This window comes from Malus sylvestris, chromosome 5 (genome assembly GCF_916048215.2).
Source record: "Malus sylvestris chromosome 5, drMalSylv7.2, whole genome shotgun sequence".
Classification (NCBI taxonomy): Eukaryota; Viridiplantae; Streptophyta; class Magnoliopsida; order Rosales; family Rosaceae; genus Malus; species Malus sylvestris.
In genome coordinates, this window is record NC_062264.1 from 41,693,603 (window position 1) to 41,709,526 (window position 15,924).

Here is a 15,924-nt window from a genome sequence, read left to right on the forward strand (position 1 = left end):
TAACTTTTGAAAAAAAAAAATTATGTAGATTATCCTAATTTAATTTTATGAACATTTTAACCTAAAAATATTTTGATTCCTATAAATATTGAAAAATCACTAAACCGACACCATGAAACTCGCGGAATACTACGAAAGAATATGAAACAGATAAAATAAATTTTTTTAATTACTTTAGCCATTGGATTTAAATTTGGATCGTTATATATATATATATATATATATATATATATATATATATATATATATATTACCGTTGGATTTGATCAAATTAGATCTTAATCGTTTGATTCAATTCATTTATAAATATAAAACTAAAAAAATACACATATATGGTGGGCCAGCTCCATTAACTCAAGGAGAATCCTGGGCTAACTTTGCCCCATAAATGAGTTTTAACTTATATTTGGCCCAAGGGTGAGAGCAAGTGGGGTAAGTTTAGAACTTAAAATTTGAGTTTTATTTCGATGATTAGAGGTCTTATATATGTATATATCTGTCGCACCTAATAAATTAGTTTAACTTCAAACTTGAAAGGTGATGACATTGGACTTTAGTGACTCTATTCTCCACGTAAATAGTTGACCAGGCTATTGGTGGAGCCCATTGTAACTCTGGGTACACAATGGGGATCAAGCCTAAAGGAAAGAGTGTCGACGATATCATTCGTAGAGTATCCTTACGTAAATATAAGACTCCTCGTATTTTGCTTTCATTTTACCTTAAAGTCTCACTCAAAGCATGTTTATATTTTATGAAATAAGAGAAGTCATGGATGAGAATGAGGTATACTCGTTGTCCAAGTATATGACGTAAACCCACATTAATTATCTCATACCTAAATGCTCGACTATGACGTATTAGCTAATTTCAACTTGAAAACCAATTTTTCATTCCTTATGTATTAGTAAAAGCATGATATATTAAGAATGAGAATAATACTGATACTTTGCATACCGCTTTCTTATAAATACACATACCCTCAGTATGAGAGCTATCCTAGACACGCAAAGCCTTCCAAATATTTAATATCGTTCTTTAGGAAGAGCATATGTATTTGCTACGAGATCTCAAACAATTAGTATGGTAAAATTACAACAGAAGGACGGACAGCTAGCTAGACTGCTACTATATATGATGTCGTCAGGATTTTGATTCAAATTTGATTGAACTCGATTCATGGCCTCATGTAGAGGAAGAGTAAAATGTGTAAGAAGTTACCAAACTCTCGTGTTGGCTTCCACTTGAACTTTGTGTTTGGCTTTGATGATGTCGATCTTTCACGGCCTTGAGCCTCCAATCTTCAGTATAATTTATCGCTTCTTGCTTTGTGTCCGGGACTGTTGTTCGTCCTTCAAGCATGCTCACCACCTCGGACATGGTAGGCCTAAGTGACGGAGAAACATTCGTGCACAGCAAACCGACTTTAATCAGTACTTCTGCTTCTTTGTAATTGACTTCACTCCCTAAGCTCACATCTATCAGCTCCTTCAAATTTCCACCTTGTTGCAACTGATAGGCCTGCATGCCACGGAAATTTCGCTTTATCAAAATGTTTCTTACTGATTAACATAAAATTGTCCGAAAACCCACAAATTGTGCGGTAGCTCGAGAGATTGAAAGCTGTATAGTACCCAGTCTAGGAGACAGACACAAGTGTTACTTGGTACATAACTGTTCTTCTTCCCACTGGAAATCTCCAACGCGACAACTCCGAAACTGTAAACATCTGCCATGTAGGTCAAGTGACCCCATAGAGCATATTTTGGTGCCATATATCCTCTGCAAATTAAGATTGTCCCAATAATTTGTCACTTTCCAAGTAAAACTATAAAACATACATATATATGTAAACGTGCGTCGAAAGAAAATGTTATGACAACTGACATGGTTCCTGCAACTTTGGTGCTGACATGTGTGCTCTCTTCACCATAAAGTTTAGCCAATCCAAAGTCCGATATTTTAGGGTTCAAATCCCCATCCAGCAGCACATTGGTAGCTTTTATGTCCCTGTGAACAATCTTGAGTCTTGATTCTTCATGCAGAAAAGCTAAACCTCTGGCTATACCGGTACAAATCTTAAGCCGTGTAGGCCAGTCCAGTTTAACTTTGTTCTCCAGGCCTATATATCATACAACCAAAAATACTTCTAAGTGTACAAATAAAAAACCGATAAGCAAACCTGAAAACTTCCCTTAACAGAAACGTTGAATTATAGACTTTCCAACAAGAAAAACCAAATGTTAAACGTCTTGTATATTCAGGTTTTAACTTGATCAGATTCTATTGAGTATTGACGTCATGAAAGTTACCGAATAAGGCATGCGCAAGACTATTGTTTTCCATGTATTCGTAAACCAGTAATAATTGATCCCTTTCAATACAGCATCCATGCAGTGTCACTAGATTCGGGTGTTGCAAACAAGTTATCATGCCAATCTCATTTAAAAATTCGCGATTTCCCTGCTTTGAATTGGATGAGAGCTGCTTAACTGCTATCAATGAACCGTTAGGTAAGTGACCCTGCATTCACCCATAATTTTTAGAATCTACTTTTAGCCATGAAGATTTGTATTACAAGAAAAGGACTTGCTTTGAGAGTTCTATATATATTCCAAAGAAAACCAGGGCTACCTTGTAGACAGGACCAAAACCACCTTCTCCAATCTTTCTTGCAGAATCAAAGTTGTTAGTGGCAGCTTTTATTTGTTTCAAAGTAAAAGTCCTCGTCTGCATGTCTTGTCCAAGATCTGTCCAAGAAGAAATTAAAGTATGCCAAACATCTTTTCGCAGAATCAAAGTCTTTAGTAGCAGCTTTTAAATTGAGTATTAAGAAAGCTAGTTTTGTTTTCAATATACTTTTCAGCATGATGCAAGCTAGCAATTTGAGAATGGGATGTTTAATGTAATATGCACCTTGTTGTCTCCCCCTTTTTCCTCCCAAACATCCTTTCCACCAAAGGATTGCCAGTACGAATAGTGTTAGGCATCCCCCAACAACACCGGCAATGATGTAAATGGTTCGCACAGTTCCACCATTTGTACACGGTTTAAAGACTGAACAAAAGAATAAGCCAGTTACGCTCACTCAAAAAATGATTTCAAGCAAAAAGAAAGAAGATAATGCTGACTACAAAGATTTGGTCAGATAAGCAAAATTATGAAATGTGAAAACAATATTCAAAATGTGCTAATACTGCAGGAATGCCTTTCATATTCTACAGTATCTTAGGAAGCCTTTTAGACAACCTTCAGTTTAAATGATAGTACTAAAATGATAGCGAAGGAAACGTAGACAAGATTGACTCACTGGAAACCACAGAGACAGCAGATATGAGGGGACCATAGTGTCCTTTCTCTGGAATCTTCGTTGTCCCTTTTCCAGCCCAGTAGAACCGGATCTCTAAGACGTTACTTGTCACATTGACATTATCTACTTGCTTAACTAATCTCTTTTGAGCCATGCCAGCCTCGTGTTCAATATTGAAATCCTTCCACACCAACCTTTCCTGAGAAAAAAAAATGACCTTATCAAAACCTTAAGTTACAAGAACATAAAGATGGCAATCCTATTCGTGCTGCTAATTACCTGAACATAGATATCGAAAATACGCCTCCCAAGACTAGTGTATCTTTTGTCATTTGTGAATTCAATCTCCGCAAAGTGGAGAGTTATAGTGTAAATCCCATTTTCTAAACAACGGTGGAAATAAGTAAGTGAAAGCGGAGATATGCGTGCTGTTGTATATAGCTCAGAAAGATTCGAAGATGCCAGAGATACAAAGTAGCGTGTATTTTGCAGCTCGAAGTCATCCATGAAGTCACCAGTGCTACTAAATCCCCACATACTTTTCTCATTCCAAAAATATTTAGCACTGCCACCTTCAACTCCCCCATCTTTTTCAAACCGGATATTTGTGTGATTCTCGTCATTGACAATTATATCGTTTCCGCCACAGTTGACATGCATACAGTTTGAATCTGCCCCAAAAAATTGTCATGTGTGAACATAAATTCAAATATGGTGTAATTTCTGACATTATATTTCTATGTGCACATTCGTAAATGAACTCGACTCTGAATTTTTAGGTGTACAATAAGGCTAATGAGATCAAATTAGTCTCATAGCAGTCTATAATATTTAAAACTCCAGCACGTATGCTTACATCGTGGGCACTTAAAATTCTTCAAGCATGGAAGAATTCCCCTCCTGTCACAGATTGAGCTTAACGATGAATGCAAATTTTGAAGTTAACTTTGGAAATTGAAAAGAAAAGATATGAAGTAAGAATCAATCAAAACAAAAGGAAGCATCTTACAAGTTGTTCTCCTCTGAAGAGCTCCGATACAAGTTTAGACTTAGATTCCTGAAAGATGACGGTGAAAAAACTGTTAGTTTTCCTAAACCACCATAATCTAAAAAGTAATCTATGGAGAATAGCATCTACTCATACAAGTTTTTTTTACAATCCAGTTTCTCAGGGCCTTGAAATGTGAAGTTATTGTACGACAAATCACTGTGAACAAAGCATAAAAAACAACTGTCAGTTTTGCAACAAAACAGGAACCTGAGTGCCATGGAATTACAAATAAGAAGGAGAAATTTGAAATATACAATGGTAGATACACATAATTTAGAACTTATTAGAATGCAGATATAAAATGGAAGCAGAAGCTAATAGAAAACATCTCAGAAAACAAACTTACACTTTACTTCCATCTCGCAAGATTGACCTTGGCACGTTTCCACTTAGCAGGTTGCCAGTCAAAAAGCTAATCAAACCAACTCAAAAGTATTAGTATTTGATATCTGGACGACGGAGAAATATGCGAACGTCATCAGTTTGGTTTTGTTTCTACGACATGGTTATTGGTGAAAAGCAAGTTGTTCAGATGAAAAACTGTTAATTTTTAGTATGCTGATTTGTTAGTGTGCAGATGAAGATGTACATGCTTACATAAAAATCATCACGTCTTTTGTCCTGTAATAGTTATGACTTGTGTATCGAGAATTTGAAAACAACTGACTGTTCTCTGTTAGATATTATAACTGATAGTATCAAAACGTAAATTAATTTTGCACTTACACAAATTTTAGACGCTCAGCTCCTATCGTGGATGGAAGTTCGCCTGTTAACTTGTTGAAACTGACATCCCTATCACCATGTTATAATAACAACCAATTAGTCTCCACCCTAAGTCCTCACACAGATATCATTCAGCAGATACATTAAATAAACTTTTATTACTTACAACATCTCCAGATTCTTCAAGGACCAGACATATGCGGGGATCTCTCCGGAAATATTGCAGTTCCTCAAAACCCTTCAATTTGTTAAACAATCAGCATCAAACAGCTCTTAGTTAGAGGCTTATAGCTATTGAATAGAAAAGGAACAGCAGATACACACGATTTTTGGCAGAAGAACACAATGATGAGCACGAAATCCATGCTCACCAACTGTTACGTCAAAACCAGCGGTAATAAGCAAATCCAGTAAAATGCTTTCGCCAGTTGTTAATTTTTTTTTATTTTAAATTTCATGAAAAATGGAATTTGTTTTCCCAACAAGTAGTAAAACATGATTGTCAGTGTGCGTAAGTATGTGTTTGCACTAATACATGTATATGTAATCAACAAGGTTATCAAAGCATTAAACGGCAAGACGCTCTCAACATACAATCTTACTAGGCTTGTCATATTTCTCAGCAAAGGAAATTCCTGATTTGGTCCATTTGTGTCACTAATCCTCCTGTATAAGATATGACATGACGCGCAGAATTATTGATCAAAGATGCACCAAAGATCATGCAGAAAAACTGAGCAGAATGGAATGCAAATTACTCACAACTCTTTCAAATTGTTCAAAAGTGAAATATTTGATGGAATCGGTCCTTCCAGTCCACTCGAATGCATTTCTCTTTGACAAGGCAATTAGAAAAAAGAAAACGATCAATACAGGGTATAAACTTTTAAATGGTCAAAAGGCAACGGGAACAACTGTTTTTACGAAAATATAAGGATCTTACAATCTTGTCAGGTTTTTCCAATTCTGCACCCAGCCGGGCAGTGTTCCACTAAAGTTGTTATCGTTTATTCGGCTGCATTTCATTAGAATTTTGCTAATTAATTAGTTACAAGCACCAGTTTAATGTTATAAAAGAACAGAAAATCTAATTAAACCTTACAAATCTGTTAAAATCCTTAGCCCAGAAAATGTCTCTGGCAAGTATCCAGTCAGCTGATTGGAGGAAAGCATCCTACATTTGCAACACGCAGTAATGAACTATCAACTCGACATAAAATTCTCTTATCTCCTTTTTAGAAATGTAAAGAGAGGTTTGATAACGTACAAAGTCTGCAAATTAACCAAATTCCCAAGCTCAGTAGGAAGACTACCAGAAAATTGGTTCGCCTCAAGGTTCCTGATGATTTACGAAAGAAAAAGAAAGAAAAGTTGATGTATCATTTTTATGAGTATGTGAGTATATTTTCACAACAATTACAAGAACTTGAATCAAAATGTAGTGTTGAGGCCCTAAACATAAACCAATTTTCAATACGTACAGGTCTGTCAGAGTGGTAATATTTCCCAACTCCTTTGGGATTTTCCCCGATAACCGATTGACAAGCACAGAGCTGCAGGAAATTCACAATTAGACATACGTGTTGGAATTAAATAGAATTCAGTTTTGTTCAAGTGTTTAAGAAGGAAGAAATCAATAGAAAAGTGTATGTCTAGTCTCATAAGACAAGTGTATGCTTTAGATCTTTGTTTTGAATCAAGGGCTGAGATTGCTCTAGATTAGCTTGTAAGGAAATATCCTAAGTTGATATTTATTGAAATATCTGTGATTACTTCACAGATAAGAAACCTTTCACATTCCTCCCCCGATTCTGTGTTCTCTGTTTTCATCTTCTTGTCTGCCTCCAGGAACCAAAACTAATTCACCAGAATTTATCATGGCCTCAGAGCTTAGGTTCTGATCAAATTCAGGACTGGGCGTTTTGTGTGTGTGCTTCGTATCTCTGAAAAGAAAAGGGGAAAAACATACCCAGATCGTGAAAATCTCATCTGTTCTTACAAAGCCTCACATGGTTACTTCGAGCAGTGGAGGAGATCTGAAGGCTCCTATTTTCAATGGGATCAACTACGATTTTTGGTCCATCAAGATGAAGACCATATTCAAATCACATGATCTCTGGAATTTGGTGGACAAGGGTTATGAAGCTGTAGAAACTGAAAATGATTCTAGCGATGAAGATCAACAGTCTGTGAGGAAGATAGCAATGAAAGTTAATGAAACAAGAGATGCAAAAGCTCTTGGTATCATTCAAGGGGCAGTGTCTGATGAGATCTTTCCTCGAATCTCAAACTTTGAAACCTCCAAGACTGCATGGGATGTTCTTCAACAAGAATTTCGTGGTGATAAAAAGGTTAGGTCTGTCAAACTACAATGTTTAAGAAGAGATTTTGAGTACACTAGGATGAATGATGGTGAAGCTCTATCTGTTTATTTAACAAGATTGACTGATATTGTGAATCAAATGAAAACTCTCGGTGAAGAACTGACAAATCAAAGATTAGTGCAAAAGATACTTATTAGCTTGCCTAAATCTTATGATTCCATTGCATCTATTATAGAAGAAACTAAAGACCTTGACTCCATTGAGGTTCAAGAAGTGATTGGTACATTGAAAGGCTATGAGCAGAGGTTAAATATGCATTCTGAAAACTTAGCTGAAAAGGCTTTTACTAGCCTAAGTGTGACTGAGAGAGATAGCAGTTACAGGGGTCAGGGGAGCAACTCAAATCAAAAGAAATTATGGAAAGGAAAAGGGAAGAAATGGGACAACAACCATACTTCACAATCAAAATCAGAATCTAGCAGTGAGTCTACCAAAACCAAGTGTAAAATCTGTGACAAATTACACTATGGTGTTTGCTGGTTCAAGGGAAAACCCAAATGCACCAAGTGTGACAGATTTGGTCATCTAGCAAAAGATTGTAATCCAAGAAGGAACCAAGTTGTCAACTATGCACATAGAGCAGAAGAAGAGGAAGTAAATGTCTTTTATGCTTGTAGTGTTGCAAAAACTGAAAACAAGAAAGGAATCTGGTATATTGACAGTGGATGCAGTAATCACATGACTGCATATGAATCCTTACTGATCAACATTGATAGAAGCTTCAATTGCAGAGTTAAAATGGGGAATGGACAACTAGTGGAAGCTACTGGAAAAGGAACTCTTGTTCTAGAGACAAAGGGTGGAAGAAGATTCATCAAGGATGTAATACTTGTACCAGGTCTTGATGAGAATCTCCTTAGTGTGGGACAGATGATTGCTCATGGTTATTTCTTACTTTTTGGAGACAATATGGTGGAGATCTTTGATGACAGAAGCCTCCAAAACTTGGTAACACAAGTTGGCATGACAGAAAACAAAAGCTTTCCACTTATGCTAGATTACAATGATTCAATTGCTCTAAAAGCAAGTGTTGCAGAAAACTCTTGGTTATGGCATAAGAGGTTCGGACATCTCAACTTTCACAGTTTAAAGAGATTGGAGAAACTACAAATGGTGACTGGTCTTCCTGAGTTACAAGAGACTAAAGAACCGTGTGAAGGTTGCATACTGGGGAAGCATCACAGGGACTCTTTTGAAACTGGAAGTGCATGGAGAGCAAGTCAACCTCTAGAACTCATACACACAGATGTGTGTGGTCCAATGAAGACACCTACACTCAGTGGGAACATATATTTTCTGCTATTCATTGATGACTGCACCAGGATGGTTTGGGTATATCTTATGAGAAACAAGAGTGAAGTCTTTTCAATCTTCAAGAAATTCAAAATGATGGTTGAACTTCAGAGTGGTCTCAAGATCAAAAGACTAAGAAGCGACAGAGGTGGTGAATTCACTTCACTTGAGTTCCAAGAATTCTGTGAAGGAGCAGGATTACAGAAGCAATTGACAGTGGCCTACACACCACAACAGAATGGTGTGGCTGAGAGGAAGAACAGGACCGTGGTTGAAATGACCAAGTCAATGCTCCATGATAAGAAAATGCCATTTTCTTTTTGGGGTGAAGCTGTCAATACATCTGTGTATCTCCTAAACAGGTGTCCAACTAAAGCACTTGAGAAGAAAACACCGTTTGAGGCATTTAGTGGCAGAAAACCAAGTGTGAAGCACTTGAAGGTGTTCGGATCAATCTGCTATGCACAGATACCATCTCAACTACGACACAAGCTTGAGATCAATAGTGTCAAGTGTGTCCTTGTAGGTTATGGAAGCTGTGAAAAGGGCTATAGGCTCTACAATATTGAGTCACGTAAAGTGATTCTCTCAAGGGATGTGGTGTTCAAGGAGAATGAAGCATGGAATTGGGAAACCAATAACATAGACACTATCTCATTTCCACTAGCAATGGAAGAAGCACAAGCTGAAGTGCAAAATGTGAATGAACCTGTTATACAAGATGAGAGTCAAACTGATTTTTCAACTCCAACACAAGGATCTCAGTCCTCTACTTCAAATGCAGAAGGACAAGAATTACAGGATTCCTCCCCTGAAACAACTCCATCGAGAATGAGGAGTTTAAATGAGATCTATGCAGTGTGTAACTATTGTGTTGTTGAACCTGAGAGTTTTGAAGAAGCTGAGAAGGATCAATCCTGGCAGAAAGCAATGAGTGAAGAAATTGCCATGATTGAAAAAAACTCTACTTGGAAATTGGTAAATAGACCGAGTGATAAACCTGTGATAGGTGTGAAATGGATTTACAAGATCAAACTGAATTTGGATGGATCAATACAGAAGAATAAAGCAAGATTAGTTGCCAAGGGCTACTCACAACAACCTGGGGTAGATTTCAATGAAACCTTTGCCCCAGTGGCAAGGTTAGACACCATTAGAACATTGATTGCTCTTGCTGCCCAAAAGGGATGGAAACTTCACCAGTTAGATGTCAAATCAGCTTTTCTAAATGGCATTTTGGAGGAAGAAGTGTATGTGGATCAACCACAAGGATTTGAAGTGCCAAATAAAGAGGAGAAGGTCTACAAGTTAAACAAAGCACTGTATGGACTCAAACAAGCCCCCAGGGCTTGGTACAGTGAGATAGACTCCTATTTCAGCAAGAGTGGATTTAACAAAAGTCCTAGTGAAGCAACATTATATACAAAAACTGGTGAGAACTCTGAGATGCTTATTGTGTCTATATATGTTGATGATGTGGTCTTTACTGGTAATTGTGAAGAAATGATTGAAGAATTCAGAAGGGAAATGATGCGACAATATGAGATGTCGGATCTTGGCTTGTTGCATCACTTCTTGGGAATTGGAGTAATACAAGAAACTACTGGGATTTTCATACATCAACAGAAGTATGCACAATCACTGCTTGAAAGATTCAATCTGAAAGGATGCAAATCTGTGGCAACACCATTGATCACGAATGAGAAACTTTGTAAAGTGGATGGTTCTGAATCTGCTGATGAATGCTTATACCGAAGAATGGTTGGAAGTCTGCTTTATTTGACTGCTACAAGACCTGACATTATGTATGCAGCCAGTCTCTTATCAAGGTTTATGCATAATCCCACGAGAATTCACATGGGAACTGCTAAGAGAGTACTAAGGTATATCTCAGGGACCTTGGATTATGGAATCAAATATGAAAAGGGAGAAAAAGCAATTCTGGTAGGCTTCTGTGACAGCGATTGGGGTGGCAGTGAAGATGACATGAGAAGTACCTCAGGATATGCATTTACATTCGGTTCTGGGATATTTTCTTGGGCTTCTGTCAAGCAACAAAGTGTTGCATTGTCTACGGCTGAAGCAGAGTATGTGAGTGCTGCAATGGCTACCTCCCAAGCTATATGGTTGAGGTTTGTGTTAAAGGATTTTGGTGAAATGCAAGTGGATGCTTCACCACTTATGTGTGACAACACATCAGCAATAGCTATGACCAAGAATCCTATTTTTCATCAGAAAACCAAGCATATCAAAAGGAAGTTTCACTTCATAAGGGAAGCCTTGCAGGAGAATACCATTGAACTGATCTACTGCAAATCACAGGATCAAATGGCCGACATCTTCACCAAAGCTCTACCGAGGGAAAGGTTTGTCTATCTCAGAGGAATGCTTGGGATCAAAACCAGAATTCATTCAAAGGGGAGTGTTGGAATTAAATAGAATTCAGTTTTGTTCAAGTGTTTAAGAAGGAAGAAATCAATAGAAAAGTGTATGTCTAGTCTCATAAGACAAGTGTATGCTTTAGATCTTTGTTTTGAATCAAGGGCTGAGATTGCTCTAGATTAGCTTGTAAGGAAATATCCTAAGTTGATATTTATTGAAATATCTGTGATTACTTCACAGATAAGAAACCTTTCACATTCCTCCCCCGATTCTGTGTTCTCTATTTTCATCTTCTTGTCTGCCTCCAGGAACCAAAACTAATTCACCAGAATTTATCAATACGTACATAGCAACGAGATTAAAAACTTCTCACAGAAATTCAAAAGGCTCACAAATAATTTAGTTTCATTGAAGCCCATTCCTTTGGTATTGTACCACTGAGATAGTTGTAAGAAAAATCACTACAAGAGAGAAACGTTACTTTGATTAATTAATTAATAAATAAATAAAGATATGTAGCTTTCGATACCGAATCTCCAATGTATATCATGTAAGTCAAATATGATAGCTCTTACATTTTTCGAAGGTAAGGAAGCTTGACGAGTTGAGGTGGCAGCAACCCAGGTAAACTATAACCCATGAGCGTTCTGTAACACATTAAACACATGATATTAAAGTTGCTACTGAGATTCAGAGCTCTGTGACATGGAACGCGTTGCCTTTCCTTAAGCCGAGATGGAAAAATCAATGTAAAAGTTAAGAGTCATACAGCGTTGCAATATGACAAACAGTGCCGTTCTCAAAGTTGCAATCACATTCAGTATTTCCTTCGGATCCCTTTGGTTGCTTCTCTGTTAGACCCACCGTTTCAATTCGGCAAGTACCAGCGTTAAAAGTCCAATATTTTGCACCCATCGTGGTAGCAATTTCTCGGAGAGCATAAACTAAAAGGCATCCAAATTCAAACGATACTATAAGAGTCATAGCATGTAGCAATCAATACTATAAACAAGCAATGAGTGAAGGCCAAGACTAGATGCCATTTTATTTGAGGAGCTTATATTCTCTAGTCTCTAGATTGCTTATGCACGGTTCTGGCGACTGAAAACACTTGAAACTAGGATTGACAACAATACTTAAAAGTGCTTTTGCGTTGAGAAGCACCTAGCACTTCTTCAAGAAGCACTTGGATTGTCAATAGAATTCAGACGTGTTTGTAACAAAAACGCTTATATATGAGCAGTTTCCCGAGAAGCAGTCTCAAAAGGAGGGCCTCATAGTGATAGCCTCGAAAATGAAAACCGACACAATTCTCAGTTTGGGTTGTCCATATCAGACAGGCCATGCAGCTAATCCAAGCAACTTTGATGAGTCCTTGTACGTACGAAAGACAAAGACTTTTTTCCCGCAGGGCCGCAGAACAACTTTTTCAAAACCAAACAGGCAACTAGGGATTGTAAACAATAGAAAGATATATAGTAATAAGCACTCACCTTCCTGCTGGGGTAGCATAATCAGCTGAGCAAGTCCCAGATGTGTGGAGCAACTCAATGCAATAATAATGAAGCAAACAAAGAGAAAGAGGTTACCAGCCAGCTTCTGCATCACCACGAATTAGCAATGAAATTGTAGTAATTGGGTAAGTTTTTGCAGTAGCCAATGCTTATAACGAGATCAAAGCAACAATCTTTGAAAGTTAAGAGCACTCCATGAATGTGCTTAATATAATGAGAGAAGTAGGTACAGTTTTTACTGTTCACTGTTGTGTTGGACGTGTTTTGTGGTGAACATTCTGACGTGTAAAAAAAAGTAACATTGTGAAAAGAAGCTTTAGAAAAAAAGTAGAAAGAAAATAATGCATATCTTTGTGAAAAGAAGAATGAATGCCCAAGTGGATTCAAACCAAAGGGAATGCTTTTAAGTGGAAAAAAACGTGGAGGCAGATTGTCTGCCGTGGTACCCTTCTCATTTCCTTTTATTTATGTGGTCATAGTTAAGTCATATCAATATTTTATATTCTTGGTACTTTTTGTCTTATTATCTCTATAAAAAAATCAATATAAAATGTTGACATGATTTAATCGTGACCACACAAATAAAAGAGGATGGGAAGGACACCATACAGGAGGGCATACAATCTGCCTCCAAAAAAGGTGACATTGTGAAAAGAAGCTTAAGAAAAAAGTAGAAAGAAAATAATGCATATCTTTGTGAAAAAGAAGAATGAATGCCCAAGTGGATTCAAACCAAAGGGAATGCTTTTAGGTGGAATAGTCTTGATTGATTGATCGTAAGTATTTTTACAGAGAGTTTTAACGAAACATTTTTAGTACTGTTTACTTTTAATGTTAAGGATATTTTTACTCTAAAAAGTCACTCTTGGTACTGTTGAGCAAAAATTATGCACAATATGTAAACAAATAATTCACTCGACATAATTTCACCCTAGTTCATTTTTCCGAAGAATGTTTTATTAATTTGATTTTTGACACGCCCCGATCCCGATGTCCTCGTGACATCGAAATGATCACGTGTTGGCCGACACCCAAAGGGTGACGAAAGCCATTTAAATTAAGTAAAAACTCATAAATAAGCTAAAACAAGCAGCAGGACTAGCCACATAATACAAATTCAACTTCTAATTACAAAAATTAGGATCATAACATCAGTTCAGAGTATACGTCTATTACAGAGTACAAACAGAATTCAAGATAGAGGTATGCTATATTACAATAGATATCGAAGCAGTGGAAATGTAACACTGGATCACTGGTAGGGAAAGGCCTCATAGCTTATATCGTAATCCTCGTTCGTAGGTCCTGAAGGGGGCGCAAAACAAACATGAGTGGACCAATTTGATATAAATATAATAAAACAGTTATCAACATACTAACCCCCATGTTTATGAAAACATTTATATAATGTGAAACATAGGTTTTCCGAAACCTAGCATGATGTGTAGTATCTCAAATTCATAACTTGTATATGTAATAAACACTATTGTCCGATAACCCCCAGGCCCCATGCCAGCTCCCCGTCTCTGAGCAGACAGTCAGAGGAAAATACACTACAGGCCCCTTGCCGGCTCCCCGTCCCTGGTCTTAAATGCCAGAGGAAACACCCTCCAGGCCCTATGCCAACACCAAACCGTCGTCCAGGACGGATCGGAATCTATCCCTACGTCCCGTAGCAGAAAGGACCACTAGGTAAGTACAAAACCATTGAATATATCAACATTGCAAAACAACTTCATAGTATAAAGTCATTCATCATCTATACTATAAAGAGATGTTCGAAACATGTTCTAAATATCATATCGTCATCCATCGGATATTCTATAAGAACATGGGTTATAGGAAAAATAGTAATAATTCAAACTAGCCTTAGTAAGCATGCTATCTCATAAAGTACTTCATAAAACATAAGTATTAAATCATGCTTTTCATGTATGCATTTCTATTATTAAAACATGCTTTTGAAGGGGTCAACTCACCGTACACCAATGGTGCAAAGCTATACCAAAAAGGTATAACGGAATCACCGTTAATAATTGCACCTGTTCACATAAAGGAGTACCTTTGGTCAAACTATATTCAAACGATTGAATTTGGGAAAACGGACTTAAAAAACGGGTTCAGGACGTCGAAATTAGCCTAGGAGAGGTCCTGAACGAAACCCCGAAAAGTCAACTCAAAAGTCAACGTTGACTGGTCAAAGTCAAAGTCAACTCTGACAGTTGACTGAGTCAACAGTCAAGGTCAACTGGTCAGAGGTCAAAGTCAACTGGGCTTGGATTGGGTTGGGCCGAATAGGCCTTAAGGGTTTTGGGTTAGAGCTGAAAACCCACCTCAGATTGGCCCAAAGCCTAATCTGCTTGGGCTAAACACACACGGGCCTACTGCCCTAAATAGAAAATGGCCCAAGGCCATATTTCTATAATAGAAATTAAATAAAGCCTTAAAAAGGTTTTGGGTTGGGTCACGAGCTACAAGCCCTAAACATAAACGGCCCGAGGGCCTTTAGGGTCCTAAACTAATTAATTAAAATAATTAAAACAACTAGGCTAGGGTTTTGGGCTAACTCCCACACAGGCCTAAGGCCCTCTTGCTATAGGAACCGGCCTGGGAGGCTTGACCTCGTCGGAGCACCACCACCGGAGCTTCACAACTCCGGCCGACTACCACACACAACCCTAGACCCCGATCTAGGTACCAAAATGAAGAGCAAGACGTGGGGAGTGTTTTTATACCTTCCTTTCATCGTGTAACGACCGGAGATGGCTGGAAAAACCCCTGACACCTTCGGCTTGCTGGAAATGGGTGTGCTTACACCCAGCTTCAATTTCGTCCTATAACCTCCAAAAATCACACAATAAAACTCAATTAAAACTCAACCCACAAGATTCTTGGACGAAATATGGGAGATTTGAGGCTTACCTCATCAGGAAATTAGAAAAATCTCGGCAAAGTTCCTTTCCGGTTTCTGGGTTTGTAGCATGGGACAGAGGGAAAGAGAGAAGGACGAAATGGTGATGATGAGTGATGCTTTCTCGCGTGGGGAGATGTGTGCGTGCGGCTGCGGTGCAGAAAAGAGGGAGAGAAGAGAGAGATGAGAGAGAGCCGAGAGGGAGAGAGACATGACAGACAAGAAACAGAAAAGAAGAAGAAGAAAGAAGGAGTTCACGGGGGGGGGGACAGAGAGAGAAGAATGAAAATTTGCTTGAGGTGCTGCCACGTGACAACGTTAGAAGGAAGGGATCCAATGTTTAGATCCTGATA

General features: G+C 37.9%; 1 protein-coding gene across 2 annotated transcripts; it reads right to left on the reverse strand.

Moving 5' to 3' along the window:
- Window positions 1–930: 930 nt before the first annotated feature.
- On the reverse strand, window positions 931–12,875 carry LOC126623382 (probable LRR receptor-like serine/threonine-protein kinase RFK1). Of its 2 annotated transcripts, none has more exons than XM_050292266.1 (24): window positions 12,640–12,875; window positions 11,916–12,090; window positions 11,722–11,793; window positions 11,539–11,607; window positions 6,569–6,640; window positions 6,355–6,426; window positions 6,190–6,261; window positions 6,031–6,102; window positions 5,850–5,921; window positions 5,682–5,753; window positions 5,254–5,325; window positions 5,088–5,156; window positions 4,708–4,773; window positions 4,455–4,517; window positions 4,320–4,367; window positions 4,167–4,225; window positions 3,590–3,981; window positions 3,311–3,509; window positions 2,917–3,057; window positions 2,635–2,750; window positions 2,313–2,523; window positions 1,888–2,122; window positions 1,635–1,782; window positions 931–1,521 (listed from the first exon to the last, which is right to left on the reverse strand). In XM_050292266.1, the coding sequence occupies exons 1-24, from the start codon at window positions 12,749–12,751 to the stop codon at window positions 1,186–1,188; spliced, it is 3,015 nt and encodes a 1,004-aa protein (XP_050148223.1). In that variant the 5' UTR covers window positions 12,752–12,875; the 3' UTR covers window positions 931–1,185. The 2 variants fall into 2 exon arrangements, with proteins under 2 accessions (XP_050148223.1, XP_050148224.1); XM_050292267.1 differs by having other exon boundaries at window positions 4,167–4,210; window positions 12,640–12,873.
- Between the last annotated feature and the right edge of the window lie 3,049 nt (window positions 12,876–15,924).